This window comes from Typopeltis vanoorti, chromosome 13, assembly GCF_054136105.1.
Source record: "Typopeltis vanoorti isolate ZY-2024b chromosome 13, IOZ_Tvanoo_1.0, whole genome shotgun sequence".
NCBI lineage: Eukaryota > Metazoa > Arthropoda > Arachnida > Uropygi > Thelyphonidae > Typopeltis > Typopeltis vanoorti.
The window spans coordinates 5,439,979-5,459,055 of record NC_143561.1 but is presented as its reverse complement, the minus strand read 5'-3'; the positions used below and the strand labels follow the sequence as shown (position 1 = coordinate 5,459,055).

The following is a 19,077-nucleotide window of genomic DNA, read 5'->3' as shown; positions in this document are numbered from 1 at the left end:
ATCCATTAACATCATCTTACCATGATAATTTTCCTTACTAATTGAGTCACTCTCCTGGTTTATTCTTGAACTGATTATTACCATTATTCATCTTATACCTTCTTCTTCCAGATTTCATGCTTAAGCTCCTCATTCATCCATTTTTATTATTATTATTATTGTTCCGGGCAACTCCAAGGAGTCGACAGACTCATCGAGGGAGGCCCTAACACCATGTCAAGAACAACTATTCGACATTGACACAGTATCTATCATACCTTGCCTTGAACTCGTTCACTGTCGTAGCACCCACAACAGACTCTGGAAGCTTATTCCACTCATTCACCACTCTCCAAGTAAAAAACCTAGCTCTAACACCCTTGTCAACCACACTCTTGCCCAGCTTCCATGCATGGCCCCTAGTCCTCCCACAACCAGTCATATTTTCAAAAATATCTTCTGGATCAATCTTATAGAAACCCTTCAGTAATTTGAATGTCTCAATCATATCTACCCTCCTTCGCCTATCGTGCAATCTCTGCAACCCACAAATCTTCAACCTATTCTCATAAGGTTCATTCCACAGACCCTCTATCATCTTGGTCACTCGTCTATGGATCCTCTCCACCTCCTCCCCATCACGAAGAAACCCTGGTGCCCATAACTGGGCACAGTAGTCCAGATGGGGTCCTATCAAGGCTCGATACAAAGGAACAACAACTTGTTTGTCTCTGCATGTTAAAGTATTTTTCAGAAGCCAAGTGATTTGATGAGCTGATTTAGTCACTTTTGCAATGTGCCCCCTAAACTTCAATTCCCTATCCACCAACACTCCCAAATCCCTGGCCTCGTCAATCTCCTGGAGTACGGTTCCACCAATGCGATATACTGCTGCTATTCTTTTCACCCCAAAGTGCATAACCTTACACTTTGCCACAAAATTGAGATCCATTTTTCCTAGCCCAATCCTCAAAACTATCCAAATCATCCTGTAAAATTTTGACATCCTGTGCACTCACAATTGCTCTACCCAACTTTGCATCATCAGCAAACAAGTGAATACTTCCTCTCAAATCCTTTCCTATATCATTGATGAACAAATTGAAAAGCAGTGGTCCAAGAACAGAGCCCTGCAGCACACCACTAGTCACAAGCCGTCTTTTAGACTCCCCTCCTGCATAAACCACTCTCTGGCATCTCTCCTTCAACCACCCTCCTATCCATCTCACCAATCTATCTATCCCCATCTGCTCCAGTTCACTGATTAGGGCTCCATGTGGTATCCTGTCAAAGGCCTTGGCAAGGTCCAGTAGTAACACTGTAAACCCATTACCCCTATCCAGTTCAACCGTCACTGTGTTATAAAACGTGAGCAAGTTACTGAGGCATGATCTACCCTTCACAAAACCATGTTGTCCCCCATACAATATCCCATTTTCATCTATCCAATCCTGTATTCTTTTCTTGACTAATTTCTCTAAGACCTTGACAATGATTCCTGATATGCTAATCAGTCGGTAATTTACAACAGCAGTCTTGGAACCACCTTTATGCAGTGGAACTATTTTCCCCTCTTTCCACCCCCTCGGGACTAACCCAGACCCGAGACTCAAATTAAACAAAATGGTCAAGGGTACTGACAATTCTTTAGCTGCTTCTTGTACGACACGAGCTGGTATACCATCCAATCCCACAGATGTATTGACATTGAGGTTATGCAATAGACTACTCACCTGAACTTCATTCACCACAATTCCCGTATAATCTACTGGTTTATTCGTTTCTGCAATGTCACCACCTGGATGATATATACTTGCAAAGTGCTTACTCAGTAACTCAACTATATCAACTGATTCAGTTACCTCCCTACCATCGGCATTCTTTAAAATCATTCTGCCATGTACATTTTTCCTTTTACTTGCTACATATCTAAAAAACTGTTTAGGATTCTCTTTAGCCTGCATGGCCAATGTTCTTTCGTAATCCTTTTTTGCTTTTCTTACCACACTCGTTACCCTTCTGGCCTGCGCTTTATACCGTTCATGTGCCTGCCGGTCACCTTTCTCCTTAAATTCCCTCTATAGTTGTTTCTTTTTTTGCAGCTCAAGCTTAACGGTGTTATTCATCCATTTAACCCCTACTTGATTTATTATTCAGACTCTAGGTATACAGTCAGCCATTGCTTCATGCAAACACTTCTTAACTGTCTCCCATGCACTATCAACTTCTAGTCCTTGCAGTTGTACATGCCATGGCACTGAACCAATCAAACTCCTAAGCTTCTCATACTTTCCAGCTCGATATGTCATCTGCAGCGGTTACCATTCTACCATTTTCATCCATTAACATCATCTTACCATGATAATTTTCCTTACTAATTGAGTCACTCTCCTGGTTTGTTCTTTATACTCTTCATGTAACTGATTATTACCATTATTCATCTTATACCTTCTTTTTTTTACACCTACCTTATTCAGCCTTTTGACTTCAGAATACATTCGCACATTGATGCTGTTATGTATTTCTTTGTCATATCTGAAGCAGCATTTATTCTTTAATACTCAACTCCTCGTTTCATGCTATAGCTCCAAGCTGTCTCTTAAGCTTGTCATAATCACCAGCCTTATAATTCCACATATATCCTTTCCTCACAAAAGTGTGCATATGACTAGCCACAACACAGATGATTACTTCATGATCGCTCTCACCAACTGGAAGAAAGTGTGAAACTCCACTCACAATTACATCCTCTGATGAAATGATCAGATCTGAAACTCTTGATCCTCACATGCCCTCCTTTACACGCTGCCTCAGATAGTTATCTCTCAAGAACTCGAGAAATTCATTTTCTTTACTCCCAAATGCTATCTCTTCATTCCAATTTATACCGTCATAATTAAAATCATCCATAATAATTACCCTTCCTTTGTTCACTAATCCAAGTTGTTCATCATTTCTTCATCAACATCCAACTAAATATGTCTTCCTGTCACATTACACATTACACCACACTGCCTCATAATCCATACTTTTAATGGTGAACCTCAGGAAAACGAAGTATTTTTTTTAAATTTCTGAAACAGTTAGGTCTCTTAGTAAATGGTCAGATACTCAGTCATTTTTGTTCTAAAAGCAAAAGGGAAAGCTAAGAGATTTTTTCACAGTTTTAGAGGGCAAGGCACGCTGTTGATTATTCAACTTTTAAATCTCTGATGTTAGAGGAATTTTCCAGGAAATTGTCTCTCAGTTTATGATAGGCTTACTGATACCATTTATGGATATGATGTAAAGTTTCTGCTGATTTCTTAGAAAGAACACTTTTCTTTTTTTTTTTTTTTAAATTTAGAAATGACCCAAGGCCTGAAATAACTAAATTAAAGGTCCATAAAAAAAGGGTGCTGATACAATGGAACATGCACTGGACACGCATACTATGGATCAAAAATATCTAGACACTCCTTATGCATGCCAACCATGGCCTCATACATATAAAAGGAAGCATATGGTCTTTGAATCTTCATAGACAAATATTAACAGTAAAATGGCATACTGAAGAGCTAAGTTACTTTCGACATGGCACTATCATAGGATACCACCTTTGCAACAACTGTACCAATCAACTATAAGTGATGTTATAGTGAAGTGGAAATGCCTAGAAGCAATAATAATAGCACAATTGTGATCTGGTAGGCTACATAAAATTATAGAGTGGTACTGCCAAGTGCTGAAGTGTATGATATGAGAAAATCATCTGTCCTCAGTTGAAACATTACTACTGAGCTCCAAACTGCTTCTGCAATGCCAGCACCACAACTGTTTCAGGAGCTGAAGAATGTGGGGTTCCATGGCCGCATAGCCACACAATGCAAAGTTGCTGCCATTGGATTCTGGAGTAGCACAAACACATTCTCGAATGATGAATCTCTCTTCACCATCTGGCAGTCTGATTGACGAAACTGGGTTGGGCAGATGCCAGAGAATGTGTTGTGCGAACTATAACTCAGTTCAGTATAGAATGTGTTGTACTTGCAGATAATGACCAGCAGGCACACGAACAGTATAAAGCACAGGCCAGAAGGGTAAAGAGTGTGGTAAGAAAAGCAAAAGTGGATTATGAAAGGAAATTAGCCATGCAAGCTAAAGAGAACCCTAAACAGTTTTTTTGTTTTTTCGATATGCTAGTAAAAGAAAAAATGTATACGGCAGAATGATTTTAAGGAATGCCGATGGCAGGTAAGTAACTGAATCAGTTGATATAGTGGAATTACTGAGCGAGCACTTTGCAAAAGTATATCATCCAGATGGTGATATTGTAGGAATAAAGGAACGGATTTTTTGAGTCTCGGGTCTGGGTTGGTCCCAGGGGAGTAGAAAGAGAGGGAAATAGTTCCACTGGAGGAGAAGAAGATGGACACAAAAGCTTTATGGACAGCTACTGTCAATGATTTCACATCTTAAAAAGACTCAAGAGCCTCCGTAGCTCAGTGGTTATAGATGAAGCTCTTTGGTCAAAAAGACCTGGATTCAATTCTCATCAGTGATGTAAGAATTTTATCTGGTCTCTTTCGACAATAGGTGAGTTAGCCAGTCTCATTCAGAGGTAGGAGTTTTTTTCACTGGAACCCCCCCCCCCCATGGATATTGAGTAAGAATGTAGTTAGCAAAAGCATGAGGCCTAGATTTTTTGTTTGGAGAGTGGCAAATGAGTGGAATAGACTGCCAGAGTCAGTCTATTCCACTCATTTGCGTGTGTGTGCTTTGTAGTGAATGATTTCAAGGCAAAATATGACAGGTATTGATAATTAATGTTATATAATGGGCCTCCCTCAATGATTCTACAGACTCCATGGCCATGGAGGTGCCCATACGTAATAACAATGATATAAGAGAAGGGCATTCTATGAGAGTCAGTTCTTCTTGTGGAATTAGGAGAAAAATGACTGATGATTTTTCAATAGTTTTTGGGTTACAATCATTGAGAGAGGAAGTTTGTTTGAAGGTTGAAATTTCTAGTCGAAGAGATTCTGGTGAAGAACAGACAATATGGGCTCTTGATAGTAGGTTTAATAATACCAAATTTCTATGAAGGGTAATGATGTGCCAATGTTTGATGAATATAACGAATGGAGAAAAACATTTTTCTCTGGACTGACTGAAGTGGGCAGAGATCCATCTGTTTCTCTTTTTAAGAGGATGTTAAGCAAGGATGGAGTTCCATTTGATATTTCTATGGTAAATTTGATTCTGTGATGTAGGCTATTTATTTTTTGTGAGAAGGCATCTAATTCTTAACATGACTTATTCCAGATAGCAAAAATGTTATCTAGTACCTAAATATGCAGTTAGTGGAGTGGTGGAGGCAGAGAGTTGTAGAGCAGGTGTCCTCCCTCGATAGTAGTTATGTTATGTTATGTAATAATAATAATATCTTTATAATTACTTACAGTTTATCAAATATTTCTTCACTGTGTTCATGTGTATTATATGATACTTTTAAATGCCTTACACATTCAAATTCTTAAAATGATCTAATTCCACCTCTCTCTCTCAAAATGAATTTGAGACGATCAATATTTTGCATCTCTCTCTCTCTCAAAATAGATTTGTATTATGTAACAATATGGACATCACATAATGCCCAGTGTGAGACCGTCACTCCATTTATTGGAAGCCTGATGTGGCTTGATAAAATTCCATGTTTCGTCATGTCTCTAGAGCAGAGTTTCCAGATTAAAAAAAAAAATACTGTATTTGACGGCGTATAAGATGCACTTTTTTTCTTTCAAAATAGGTCTGAAAAACAGGGTGCATCTTATATGCCAATACTCAGTTTTTTATTACTTTCATTTTGGAAATTTTCTCTGTTCTGAATTATGCAATTTCTTTCTTGCTTCCTTGCAGTGTGTGAGAGTATTCCAGTTATGTAGAATTCAGTGGATGCGCATGCCTTGTCATCGACAATCACAGCTGTGTTCCTGTTCGTTTAAACTTTCCAATTGTTGTCGCGGTTGGTGTAAACGGTGATAAATTTCTGTCGTTAAATTTTCTCTAAATTTCTTGGCAAATTATGACTGAAAAACGTCGGCATTGCTACAATATTGCATACAAGCTACGTGTGATTGTGTATGCTAAAGAAGATGGAAAGAGGGCTACAGAGAGGCATTTCAGGCCACCCCCCAACTGAGAAAATGATAAGAACTTGGCGGAATCAGGAAGAGGATCTAAAAAATCTTTTTTTTCCTAAAAATTGTGTACAAAAAAAGGGGTTGCACCTTATATGCCGGCAAATACTGTATATATAAAATTGGAAAAAAAAAAACTTAGCCCACCTATGGTACAAAATGTACTATAGATTTGCAAATAATCTATCATGGGTGGGAGCCACATAAAAAAAGTATCTGATTAACTTCAACCATGTCTGTTTGAGGGATTTTGATCAAAGTCAATCTGTGTCAGTATGGTCTACCACCTAGAATGTTCTACTGTGCAACTCAATGAATATAACTGGAACACTAATGGATAGGTGAAGTACAATAGTACAATATATAAATTCTCCCGGTCACTATATTAGGTGGGAGAAGCTGTATACCCTGCATTTTTTTGTAGTATGTCTCTTTCCACCAAAAGGGATTCTGATGAAAATGGTGAGAATTCCTGCTGAAAAAAAAAAAAAGAAAAGATATCTGAACGATATTCTTCTAACTAGAGCAAATGCTAACTACACCTACTAGGTGATGGTGCCCAGTGAAATTCCACACCTTTCCTAGTGAAGGAAAAGAGTCTGCCAAGAAAGTAAGGATTCCAGCTTCTGTTCCTCCCACCTTTTTCCTTATATGCAATATGAGCAATACCTTTTGAAGGTATGCCAAACATGCCATGGAGAACCAAAATATTACTGATTAATATTACTAATATGGTGATGATAAGCTCACCAATTACAAATCGTTTACAGTCGATTCTCACTATAGCAAAAGCCATTGTAACAAACTTGCTCACTATAACAAATCTATATAGCGAGTCAGACCTATGGGGTCTGACTATGCTAAAAGAGATTCACTATAACAAACTCCTTTGTTCCTGGAGTTTGCTACAGTGAGTGTTGACTGTATTAGGAAGCTAAAACACACACCAATACATCATCATTATCATCATCAGCTACTGGATACTGTCTGTCAATAATGGTATGTATGTAAACTTCTAAACTCTACATGTATTTAGCCTTAAATGCTGATTGAAATGTCATATTTTACAGATTCAGTATAGTACGGCCACAGATACGAGACCCTTTGACACTTCTGCACATGTCAAAAGAAGGAGAATCAATTCCGATAATAGGATAATCATTCCATATTGTGGGATGAATGTTCATTATTACAGGGCGGAAAATTAACTTCTCTTTTATGATCATTGTAGTTTTTAAAGTGGTAACTATTTTGCTTGTATAACAGTTGAAAAATTTTATGAATAAAGCACGTGATTTCGCATGTTGGTGACCAATTCATACATCGCCTTATTTCTTTTTCACCTTCAACATGAATTGACTCTTCTTGGCAGTCTTCCAACAACAGCTCTCGCTTATGTGATCGGACTATAACTCCAATATTTTGTCTGCTACAGAAACATCACTGGGAGTGCAATAAAAAAAAAAAAAAAAACTGTAATATATATGCAGGCAACATAAAACAATGTGGAAAAAATTAGACTTAAAGCCTAATGGTCTAAGAAGGGCACTCTCTCTAGGTATTAGTAGCAAGTCGTGGTTGTTGAGTGGGGTCTAAGGATTATGGATTCATATATCGTAGAGGTTCACACGACCATATTTCTTGAAGTAGCTGGTTTTTAAGAGTAGCTGTTGATTAAAAAAAGTCTCCCATGTTTGTATTAGCAGTAATCAAACACAGTGGTTTTCTTTCATTTCCTTCTCTCGTTTGTGTCCATGGCATAGTCTGCCAGACTTCATTGTCCATAATTGTCGTAATGAATGTATTTTGTACATTATTCCAGAGAGATGTTGGCAGATCTGTCTACTCATAATAGGCCAATCTGCAAATGAAAGTTCTTTCCACCTGCAACTGAAGGAGGAGGGGAATGAGTAGATAATGGCAGCCAGTTTGATATGGGGTTTGAAAGCAATACAAAGATTATAATAGCTAAAAATTTACCACAATAATTATTTCTTTCTCCATCCTACAACCCTTTCAAACATAGAAACTACATTAATGCTATTACTCCTCAATATATTAAAGGCACCTCAGAAAAAATAGCATTTTAAAGAGGTAAAATCTGTGTACTGGTTTCACACTCTATATCAAGCTGGATAGAGTTATTTACTCCCAAAAGACCAACTCTCCCTCTCTCCCCTCTCTCACCTATTAGTTCCAGGCATATATAAAGTTCCTTGCACTTGCAGGTTGTCTTATTACGGGACAGACTGGACGACCTGTCAGTGTGTCAGAAAGAACACAAAAATACACCTGCAGCCATAATCATGGGCAATCACGTCTACAGCCCATACCATGCTCATAGGATCACAGAAGAAATTACTTCATTACAGTAAATACAAACGTGAGTTTTTTTTCTTGACTATTATTTATAAGCCTATTACACTTTTTTTATATAATGTTCGTAGTAGCTTTATTTTATTATCCTACATGTTTCGCCAATTTTTTTCTATCGGCATCTTCAGGGAATACAAACTAGTAAGCTATATGAAGGTAACAGACTAGGTTATAACTGTTGGTTCTAATTCATACAAAAAATTAGTACTGAACAAGGCAATGCGCGTGTCTCGGGAACGTGATTTATTTGTTATGGCTCATGATGTAATTGTCAGGAAAGTTCATTTCTTTGATGTTTAATGATCTGATTAAAGCTTTCCAAATTTCTGGTTGGTTTTCAGTTTTACGGGCAACTGTAGCTGCTTCCTTGAAGGTTTCTTGAATGGTAGTTATCTTCTATATAGGGCATAAGGCTCTTATCCCACTCAATGTTAGTAGAGGTTAGTAGAGGCAAAGTGGCAAAAAAGGCCTGAAATGTCTTGTCTGTTGTTTCTGACATATCCTATGTGTTCTTTTTTTCTCGTTTCAAAGCTTCTAGAGGTCTGACCTACATAACTAATACCACATGAGCAAGGTATATTATATACTCCAGAGTACTTGTAGAATGGATGATCTTTCGGTGATCTTAAAAATTTCCGAACTCTAACCAAATGGAAAGAAGAACGCTTCTCAAATTAAGAAATAATAAAGACATCACTATACTCAAAGCCGACAAAGGTAATAATACAGTTATATTAAATACTAAAGATTATGAAGAAAAAATTATAAATCTATTATCTGACAGGTCTGTCTATGAAGTTCTCAGTAGAGATCCGACCATAAAAAACCATAATGACACCAATGAACTATTACGTGGAATGACTAACTGGCCTATAGAAGTAATAAGAAAGTTAAAATCAATGCACCCACTAACTCCTAGACTGTATGGAGTTCCTAAAATTCATAAAGAAGGTATACCATTACGTCCAATAGTTGACGGAATCTATTCTCCCACTTACCAACTGTCCAAGTACCTTGCTAAGATTTTACAACAACACATTCATGTCTTGGATATTTATATTAAAAACTCACAACATTTTATAGATAAAATAAAAAACATCGCTATCTATGAAGAGGATATACTAGCAAGCCTAGACATTACATCTTTGTTTACAAACATTCCAGTGGTTGAAGTCATCAACATCTTAGACAACTTGTTCCCAAGAAACATCACTACTTTGTTCAATCACTGTTTAACTTCTAACTATTTTATTTGGCAAAAAAACTGTCTACAAACAAATCGCCGGATTAGCCATGGGTAGCCCCCTCTCCTCTCCTTGTGCTGACTTATTCATGGAAGATCTAGAAGAAAAAATCTTATCCCAGATCATTCCAAAACCGAAAATTTGGTACAGATATGTGGATGATATCTTTCTCATTTGGGATCATACGAAAGAAGAACTAATGGATTACCTTAACCAAATCAATAGTTTCCACCATACCATCAAATTCACATTAGAAATTGAAAAAGATGGAAAACTGCCATTCCTTGAAATCCTAATAAAGAAACAAACCAATAATAGTATCAACCTATCTGTTTATAGAAAACCTACAAATACTGGACGTTACCTCCATTTCAACTCGTCTCATCATATAGCTCAGAAAAAGAGCTACTATACAGTACACAACAGATAAGAATGACCTACAAATGGAATTAACTACAATATCCAGAGAACTATCTTTAAATGGTTATCCAAAAAGACTCTACAACAAGATTCTCTTGACTGATATACCACATAGACAACATGATGACGTCCAATACATCAGTACTATTACTATTCCATTTGTCAACAGCATCTCCAAAAAATTAGCTAACCTTCTAAAACCACATAATATCAGAGTAGCATTCAAGCCAATCACTATTTGGAAATTTTTAAGATCACCGAAAGATCCTCATCCATTCTACAAGTACTCTGGAGTATATAATATACCTTGCTCATGTGGTATTAGTTATTTAGGTCAGACCTCTAGAAGCTATGAAACAATAAAAAAAGAACACATAGGATATGTCAGAAACAACAGACAAGACATTTCAGGCCTTTCTTGCCACTTTGCCTCTACTAACCATCACATTGAGTGGGATAAGAGCCTTATGCCCTTTATAGAAGATAACTACCATTCAAGAACCTTCAAGAAAGCAACTACAGTTGCCCATAAAACTGAAAACCTAAACAAGAATTAAGGTCTAACCTTACCAAAAATTTGGAAAGCTTTAATCAGATCATTAAACATTAAAGAAATGAACTTTCATGACAATTACATCATGAGCCATAACGAATAAATCACGTTCCCGAGACATGCGCATTGCCTCGTTCAATACTAATTTTTTGTATGAATTAGAACCATCAGTTATAACCTAGTCTGTTACCTTCATATAGCTTACTAGTTTGTATTCCCTGAAGATGCCGACAGAAAAAAATTGGCGAAACATGTAGGATAATAAAATAAAGCTACTTGATGAACATTATATAAAAAAAGTGTAATAGTCTTACAAACATGAGACATTTTTGGAATCGACAGCTGCTCTTAAAAAACTCAATAAACATGGTTGTTGCTATAGATATGTATGTTATTGTACGAGGTTCACCTGATTGTTACTGCTGTGAATATTGAAAGCAAAAAGCTAAATTTTCTTGTATAATAAATAATAGTATGCATGCCATGAGTTTTTTTAAATTTAATTTTATATTATATCCCCAATGATGTTTTTGTGATAAAAATAAAATATCATCATCAACTTCTTGCCATGTACCCTCAAGGGGTGTACAGGATATGATAGTACTACATGAAAAAAATTACATCATTATTAATTTCCTATCTACAATTTTCCTCCAAATCAGTCTGTTACTTGTCAAGACTCCAACATTATCAGATCTTATATTTCTATCGTCTAAGGCACTTTGTACCTTATCCATCCACCTGTATCTTGGTCTTCCACTGGGTCGTTTTGCTGCCAACCTGGCAGAGAACACTTGTTTTGCTAATCTTTCCTTGCCCATTCTGTTTAAGTGACATTACCACCTGAGATTAGCTCTGCTAACGCATTCCTGGATGCTGACAATGTCAAGTTCTTTCCTAATATCCTCGGTTTTAATATGATACTGCCATTGATGCCATCTGTTCACGCCTATAATCTTTCTCAGGACTCTCATATCTGCGGTCTCTAGTCATTGATCAAGTGTTTTACTTCTGACCCAGCTCTCAGATCCATAAGTTAAAACTGGTTTGAACACTGTCTTGTATACAGCTAATTTAGTGTTCCGACTAATTTCTCTCTTATTCCATATGAATTTATTCAATTGACTTCCCACCACACCAGCTTTGCTGATTCTGTTGTCTATTTCTATATTTAATTTACCATCTTCAGTAAAAATCGTGCCTAAATAGCTGAAATGTTTTACTTGTTCCACAGGTTCTCCATTCACACCACATTTGACATTTTCAATGATTCTGCCTATTTTCATTGTCTTTGTCTTTTAATTGCTGACCTTCATACCATATCTATTACAACAGCTATTCAATTTAGTCAGAGAATCTTGCAGACTTGTAGCAGATTTATTTAGAAGTATAACATCATCAGCATAAAGCAAAGAGCTGACATTAACATCTCCAATTTTGATATCATGTTTAATACCACTTTCCTTCATAATGTGATCCATATAGATAATGAATAACAGAGGGGATAATGTACAACCTTGTTTCACACCAGATTTAACATTAAACCATCTTCCTGTACTTCCTTCAATTCTAACTGCTGACTTACAACTCAAATAAAGACTAAGTATTGCTTGATATAAAGCCCCATGGACACCATATAACTGCAGCGTATTGAATAGCTTCTCTCTTGGCACCTTGTCATATGCCTTTTCCAGATCGACAAAACTTAAATACAGATCTTTGTTATATTCCCATGCTTTCTCGACTATTTGTCGTAAAGTGAAGATCTGATCCTGACAGCCTCTATTTGGCCTGAATCCAGCCTGTTCTTCACCAAGCTTTTCTTCCACAATTCTTCTCAACCGTTTCTCAAGTATACTTGCATAGATCTTGCCAGGAACACTCAGTAGGGAAATACCTCTGTAATTCTCACATGCAGTTTTATTTCCCTTTTTATATATGGGTACTATGAGAGCTCTACTCCAATCATCGGGAATTCGTCCCTCTGTCCAGGCTTTCTGAACTATGCAGTGCAGCCACTGTAAGACTCTTATACAACCATACTTCAGCATTTCTGGTCGAATATCATCTACTCCTGCTGCCTTTCCACATTTCAAGCCTTCGATGGCTTTTTCTACTTCAAGTATGGATATGTATTCCTGACTGCATGCCTGGTCAGTGTTTTTTACCACTGTGCTGTCATCACTGCTTGTATCATTTAGTAGTTTTTCAAAGTAATTACTCCATACTCCAAGGATGTCTTTTTCTCCCGTTTTCATGTCACCTTTATCATCTCTAATTCCTTTTACAGCACTCTTTCCTCCATTCTTAAGCTTCTTCAACAATCACCAGAATATTTTGCCACCTTCTTGATATTTATTTTCTATATTCTTGCCAAATCTTCCCATGACTTTTACTTAGCTAGTTTTACACAGTGTTTAGCATTCTTGAATTTGTCTCTGTATTCTCTAAGAGCACAAGCTGACTTATTTGACAGGAACTTTTGGTATGCTTTCTTCTTTTCCTTCACTGCCTCTTTAACTTCCTGTGTCCACCAGGGAGTTCTGATTTTTTTATCCTTATAGACAACCTCACCACATGCCTCTCTAGCAGAATCAATCAATGTTTTCTTCAGAGTTTGCCACTGAATCTCCAAGGTTTGATTCCTGTTCTCAAACTCTTTCATTTTTTCTTCAATAGTCTTTGTGTATTTTAGTCTACAGATCACATCTGAGAGCTGCTCAACTTTTATTCGCTTTAAAACTTTCTTACATGTTATTCTTTTCAATGTGAAATTCAATTTTATCCTGCTCAAGACTAAATAGTGATCACTTCCAATTTCAAATCCTCTGTACACTCTGGTGTCCTGCGCCAGGGAGAAAACATCACTATCAACAATAACATAGTCAATGAGACTTTTCTTATTCCTAGCCTCTTCTCTCCATGTGAATTTGTGCACATTTTTATGTTGGAACATAGTGTTAGTAATAACCAGTCCATGTCCTGAGCAGAAATCCAACAGATATTTGCCATTATTATTAGCTTTGCTCTTTTCTCCAAATTTTCCCAAAATATTTTTGTATGTCTCACAATCATTTCCTACTCTGCTATTTAGATCCCCAACAAGGACCAACTTTTCATTTTTTTTTGTGTCAGTTGCTTTTTCTAAAGCCTCAAAAAATTTCTCCACTTCTACCTTAGTAGAACCTTCTGTGGGACCATAGGCACAAATAAGTCTCATTGTCCAGTTCCCCATTCTCATATTTGCCCACATTACTCTACTTGAGACTGACTGCCATTCAAGAAGATTAGCCTCGTATTTTGTGTTGAATACTATGGCTACTCCTTCTTTTCCTTGATTGTCATTGCCTGAATATAACATTTTGTATTTATTGCTCAGAACGATCTCACCAGTTTTGGTCTTTTTTGTTTCAGTCACCCCTATTATGTCGATCTGGTACTTATCTAATTCCTCAGCTAGCTCCATTTCTTTGCCATTCAAGCTTCTTACGTTGATAGTACCGATCTTTAACTCTGGTGATGTTGAGTCGGGGTTTATTTTCAGATTTTTTTTCAGATTTGTTCCAGTAACTGACTTTTCACTGTTCGCCCTAGGTCCCTGGCGAAAACAACGGGGGCCTTGTTTAACCGGGCGACGCCCCAGCCGGCATGAAATTTTGTCATGTTGTACCATCATTTTTTATTTTGGTTTAACCAATAAGAATACAATTTGGTCGGCTAAATCCCAAATTGCCTGCCCATCCTCGTTTGTTCAGTATCCAAGTAGATACCCAACAGGGTGCAAAATAAAATATTGAATCCCTAATTTGTCAACTCATCCTCTTCTGTGTTCTTTCTTCAATCTATTATACCATAAAATTCATCTTTAAATTAAACTGAACTAGGGCTAATGCATCATGCAATCACCCAGCCACCCACCCCCTCCAAGTTTTAGATCTTTTACTACTGATCAGTTGCTAAGAAATTTAACTTTCTCATGTTTTGGATGAAGTAATCAGCCCTTTGTTCCAGGGGTGGCTCGTGTATAGGCACTACAGAACTGCAGCACCCTCAATTTTTCTCGATATATAAGTATATTTATTAATTTATTTATATTTGCTTGTAATATTTAATTTTATCATCAACAATCCTATATAATTCTTTTATTTTGTATAAAAAATAATAAAAATCCATCTTGTAGCACTTAGGAGGGTGAAGGATGCTAGCAGCACTGTGTTTGCCACAGTGTCATATGGCAAGTATTTGCTATGCAACAAGCATATGCATGATATAGTGAGACATGAACTATTAGCGGCACTGTCTGTCCCGCAGTTCCACTGTTGTTTATATGCAGTTTGGCCAGTAGTGGAGTGTTCGTAGTGCTTATCGTGTTTACTCCATCTCTTTAAATATTTGGACATTACAATTAAAGACATAACATTTGTTATAGTTTTTATTTTAGAACATTATTGGGATTATGAAAATGGACTTTATTTTTAAATAATTTTGAATTATACTAAACTGTATAATTTTATTGATAATAAACAATATTTTTTCATGAAACAAAACAATAAGAATATATTTTATTATTAAATAATTTTGAATTATACGAAACTGTATAATTTTATCGATAATAAACAATATTTTTTCATGTTTAATTTTTTTTTTAAATTTTTACCATAATTTTGATATTTTATTCAAACACTTATACACTGTATTTACAGTGTATATGTATATTTCGAAAGTTGCAGCACCCCCACAATTTCCAGCCACGAGCCGCCACTGCTTTGTTCTTACTTGAACCAGTTTACTTGTTTAGAAGCTGCCAATTTAATCAGCTGGGAGGAAACCCTGAAGTCTCTTAAGACTGTTAACTTAACCTTGCTTTAAGAAAAAGCTCAATCATGTTCATTCTGCTTTCAAGAAGGAATTTTATAAGATCTGAACTTGTTATCTCTCTCAAATAAATGGCACATTTTTAAACATGCCTCTTGGCCACAGAGACTTACGAGGGTAGTCTGAAAAGTTCTCACCCTAACAATGAAAAAAACGAATTTATAATTTCAATACTATTTTTATTTTTCAACATAATCTCCCTAAAGACTAATACATTTATTCCAGAGATGCTACAGTGCCATTATCCCATCCCTGTAGTGGTTTTCTGCAAAATACCCCTCTACAGCTGCAATCACCTCTTGATTCGAAGAAAAACGCTGACCAGTGAGGAAGAGTTTTAGTTTTGGGAGCCAAATCTGGGGAATAGGGTGGATGTTTTCCAACAATTCATTGTGCAAATCCCTTTCCCATTGTCAAAACACCTTTGTGGGCAGGTACATTGTCCTGATGAAAGATGATTTTTTTCTTCTAGTCTGGTTAAAAGACCGGAATAATATTTTCTGGTTATTGTTTTACTCTTTCCAATTAATTAATAAATAAAATGGCTTTAGCACCCCAAAACACCGATACCGTGACCTTTCCTGCTGATTGAACCGACTTTGTCTTCTTTGGTGCTGAACAACTGGATTCTGTCCACTGTTTTGACTGCTATTTGGATTCTAATGTGTAATGGTGAATCCAAGTCTCACCCAAAATCAGTTTTATTCTTGTTAAAACGCTCCAAGCACTGTTCAGAGATTTTCATGCGAGTGCATTTTTGATCTGCGGCGAGCAAGTGTAGCACCCATCTTGTGCAAAGCTTTTTCATTTGAAATTATTCATGCAAAATATATTCTACACGTTCTTTTGAAATGCCTATAGTCTCAGCAATTTCATGCACTTTGACTCACCGGTCATCCAATACCATATTGTGCACTTGATCAATGATTTCTGGCGTTGTTACACTCTTTGGACGTCCTTCATGTGGATCATCTTCAAGGGTGGTACGGCCACGTTTAAACTCGGCAGCCCATTTCTTAATTGTCGAAAATGAAGGAGAAAAGTGCCAATAAACTTTTATGAACTTCAAATGAATTTCTTTTGGCATTAAACCTACAAAGAATTTTATAACTGCACGATACCCAATTTTATCCATTTCAAGGGATACAGACAACAGTTTTGCTTCAGACAGTATAGAATGACTTGCAATTTCACATGGAAGCTTATGAAAGATGTACCAACTTAGGGAAAAAATAATAATAATCTTGCTGATAGCATTGCCATCTATGGTCGAAGCTGAGAACTTTTCAGACCATCCTCATATATACAGTTTCTAATGAGTGAATTACAGGAATCATGAGATATTACAGACTATTTGCCTTAAGTCTCCACAAAACTTGCTAAAAGGAATCATATTGCTTCCTTTTTTGAGAAGAAAAGAATACCTACAGTAATCTACTCATTATGTGTAGAAGTACTACAAGAATGTTCTTGACTGCTTCATTCTGCTGATCATGATCACAAAGCATGAAATGTGTCTCATTTCATGCTTTGTGATACAGTTTGTAAAACATTTCATATTTTACACACTGTAGTACTGGCTACTTTGAATAAGGATTAAACCATCCCATTAAAAATAAATTTAATGAGCTCTATATTGATGAACTTAATCCTTAACTTGTGCATACTACTTTACTGTTTCAATTAAAAATTACTTCTTTATTTTAGCAAAATCGAAAAAGAAATCCAAATTAAGAGGCAATAAACAGCATAAGAAATCCTTTCAGAGTTCCCTAGCACAGTGATAAACCTAACTGATTTATTATTATTATTTGTCACCTCCAGGGAGTCCAAAGACTCATCGAGGGAGGGCATCCACTCTACAACTCTGTCTCCACCACTCACAATTCACCATCTGACCGCAACTATACAAATGTCATCTATCGCCGACCACCACCACCACTAGTATTTCCACAGACAATCACAAACATCCATGGCGGGATTCGAACCCGCAGCCTTTTGGCTGGATGCAGATACGCTAACCACTTGACCAGCTAGTATAAATATATACTATAAATACCAATAAGCTTATACATAAGATTAGGTTGGTAAAACAATTCATTGATTCTACATTTGAACAAGAATATTCAAGAAAGTAAAAAAATAAAATATAAATTTCTTCTTTCACTTAACATTAAATAATTTCTATAACTAATATTCATAATTTATGGTTATATAGAATAATAAAAAAATATAATCACAATTATTGATGATATAAGTATCTTCATTAAAAGGCCCTTATTTGAATGGAACATGATTTTATCTACCCAACTGGCAATGACAGTTGAAATATATCAACCATCTTGTATCCAGACACAAACGACAGACATAGAGTTATGGCCAGCTGGGAAGTTAAAGAAAGATTATGAAAACTCTTCAAGAAATATGACTTTATATAATTTTATATTTATATATATAACTTTACTAATGTACCTAGGATCCCTGCGTTCTTGGTGCATCCTGTCTGGTAGTATTCGAGGATTCTTATCCCGTTTATAATTTCCATGCCCATCTTCCCTTGGGTACAGCCTATAGTGATCTCTTTTATAATCACTATTATACCTAAAAAGAAAAAAGAAACAGTAGTTTTGATGGTATCTGCTAAGCCCAGTCAAGAATAATGAAATATAATTATTATTTTACATATTCTGGTTTTAAATTATATAACATTGATGAACTTCATGAGAAAAAAAGATCAAAAGCATGTGAAATGTCTGGATGGAAAATCCTACTGATATTAGAGTTGCTCAATGGACAACATTTGGATTTACTGAAGGTCTTATTTCACTTCAGTTGCCATTATCTGAAAAACCTGTCTTCAGTTTCTGGAGTATTCACAAATTCAAGTATTTTCCATTTTCATGTTGAGGAATATGGGAATTTGTTTTAACAGTTCAAAAGAGTATTAATCAGCTTCTTAAAAAAAATAAAATAAAAATTATAGAATGGGTGTGCAGGTATAGAGGATACCATAACAGTGTTACATAATTATGTTTACCTTATTACTAACAATTTTCCTCCAAATAAGTCTGTTATTTGTCAGGTCTTTAATACTGCTAGATCTTAGATATCAGTATTTAAGGTTATTAACTGCATTAGTCCATTTAGATCTTTGTCTCTGCCTGCCATTCTGCCCTGAAATACCAGTTTTGCATCTTTCCTCTCAAGTTCCTCCCTAATATCTTCATTTTTTTCAATATGATGTCTATACCCACAGTGGGATTAGAACCTGCATCCTACTGGCTGGAGTGGAAGTGTTATCCACTCAGTCAACCACACTGGCAAATATTTAGCCTAATTTATCTTGTTCTTTATTAGTTTTTCTCCTTAACAATTTTTGTAACCTCTTTTAAAGCATGCTTGCTTAAATCATTCCTAGAACAATCACTATGAAAATTCTTCTATAATT

The 19,077-nt window shown here is 36.2% G+C and overlaps 1 protein-coding gene across 2 annotated transcripts in view; it reads right to left on the bottom strand.

Annotated features, from left to right (window-relative positions):
• The window catches only part of Chd1 (chromodomain-helicase-DNA-binding protein 1), a 557,090-nt gene that overhangs the window by 10,015 nt on the left and 527,998 nt on the right, over window positions 1-19,077 (bottom strand). For both annotated transcript variants that reach the window (XM_090402402.1, XM_090402403.1), the window contains one exon: window positions 18,102-18,230. In XM_090402402.1, coding sequence (XP_090258528.1) covers window positions 18,102-18,230 — 129 coding nt within the window. The remainder of the gene's footprint in view (window positions 1-18,101; window positions 18,231-19,077) is intronic.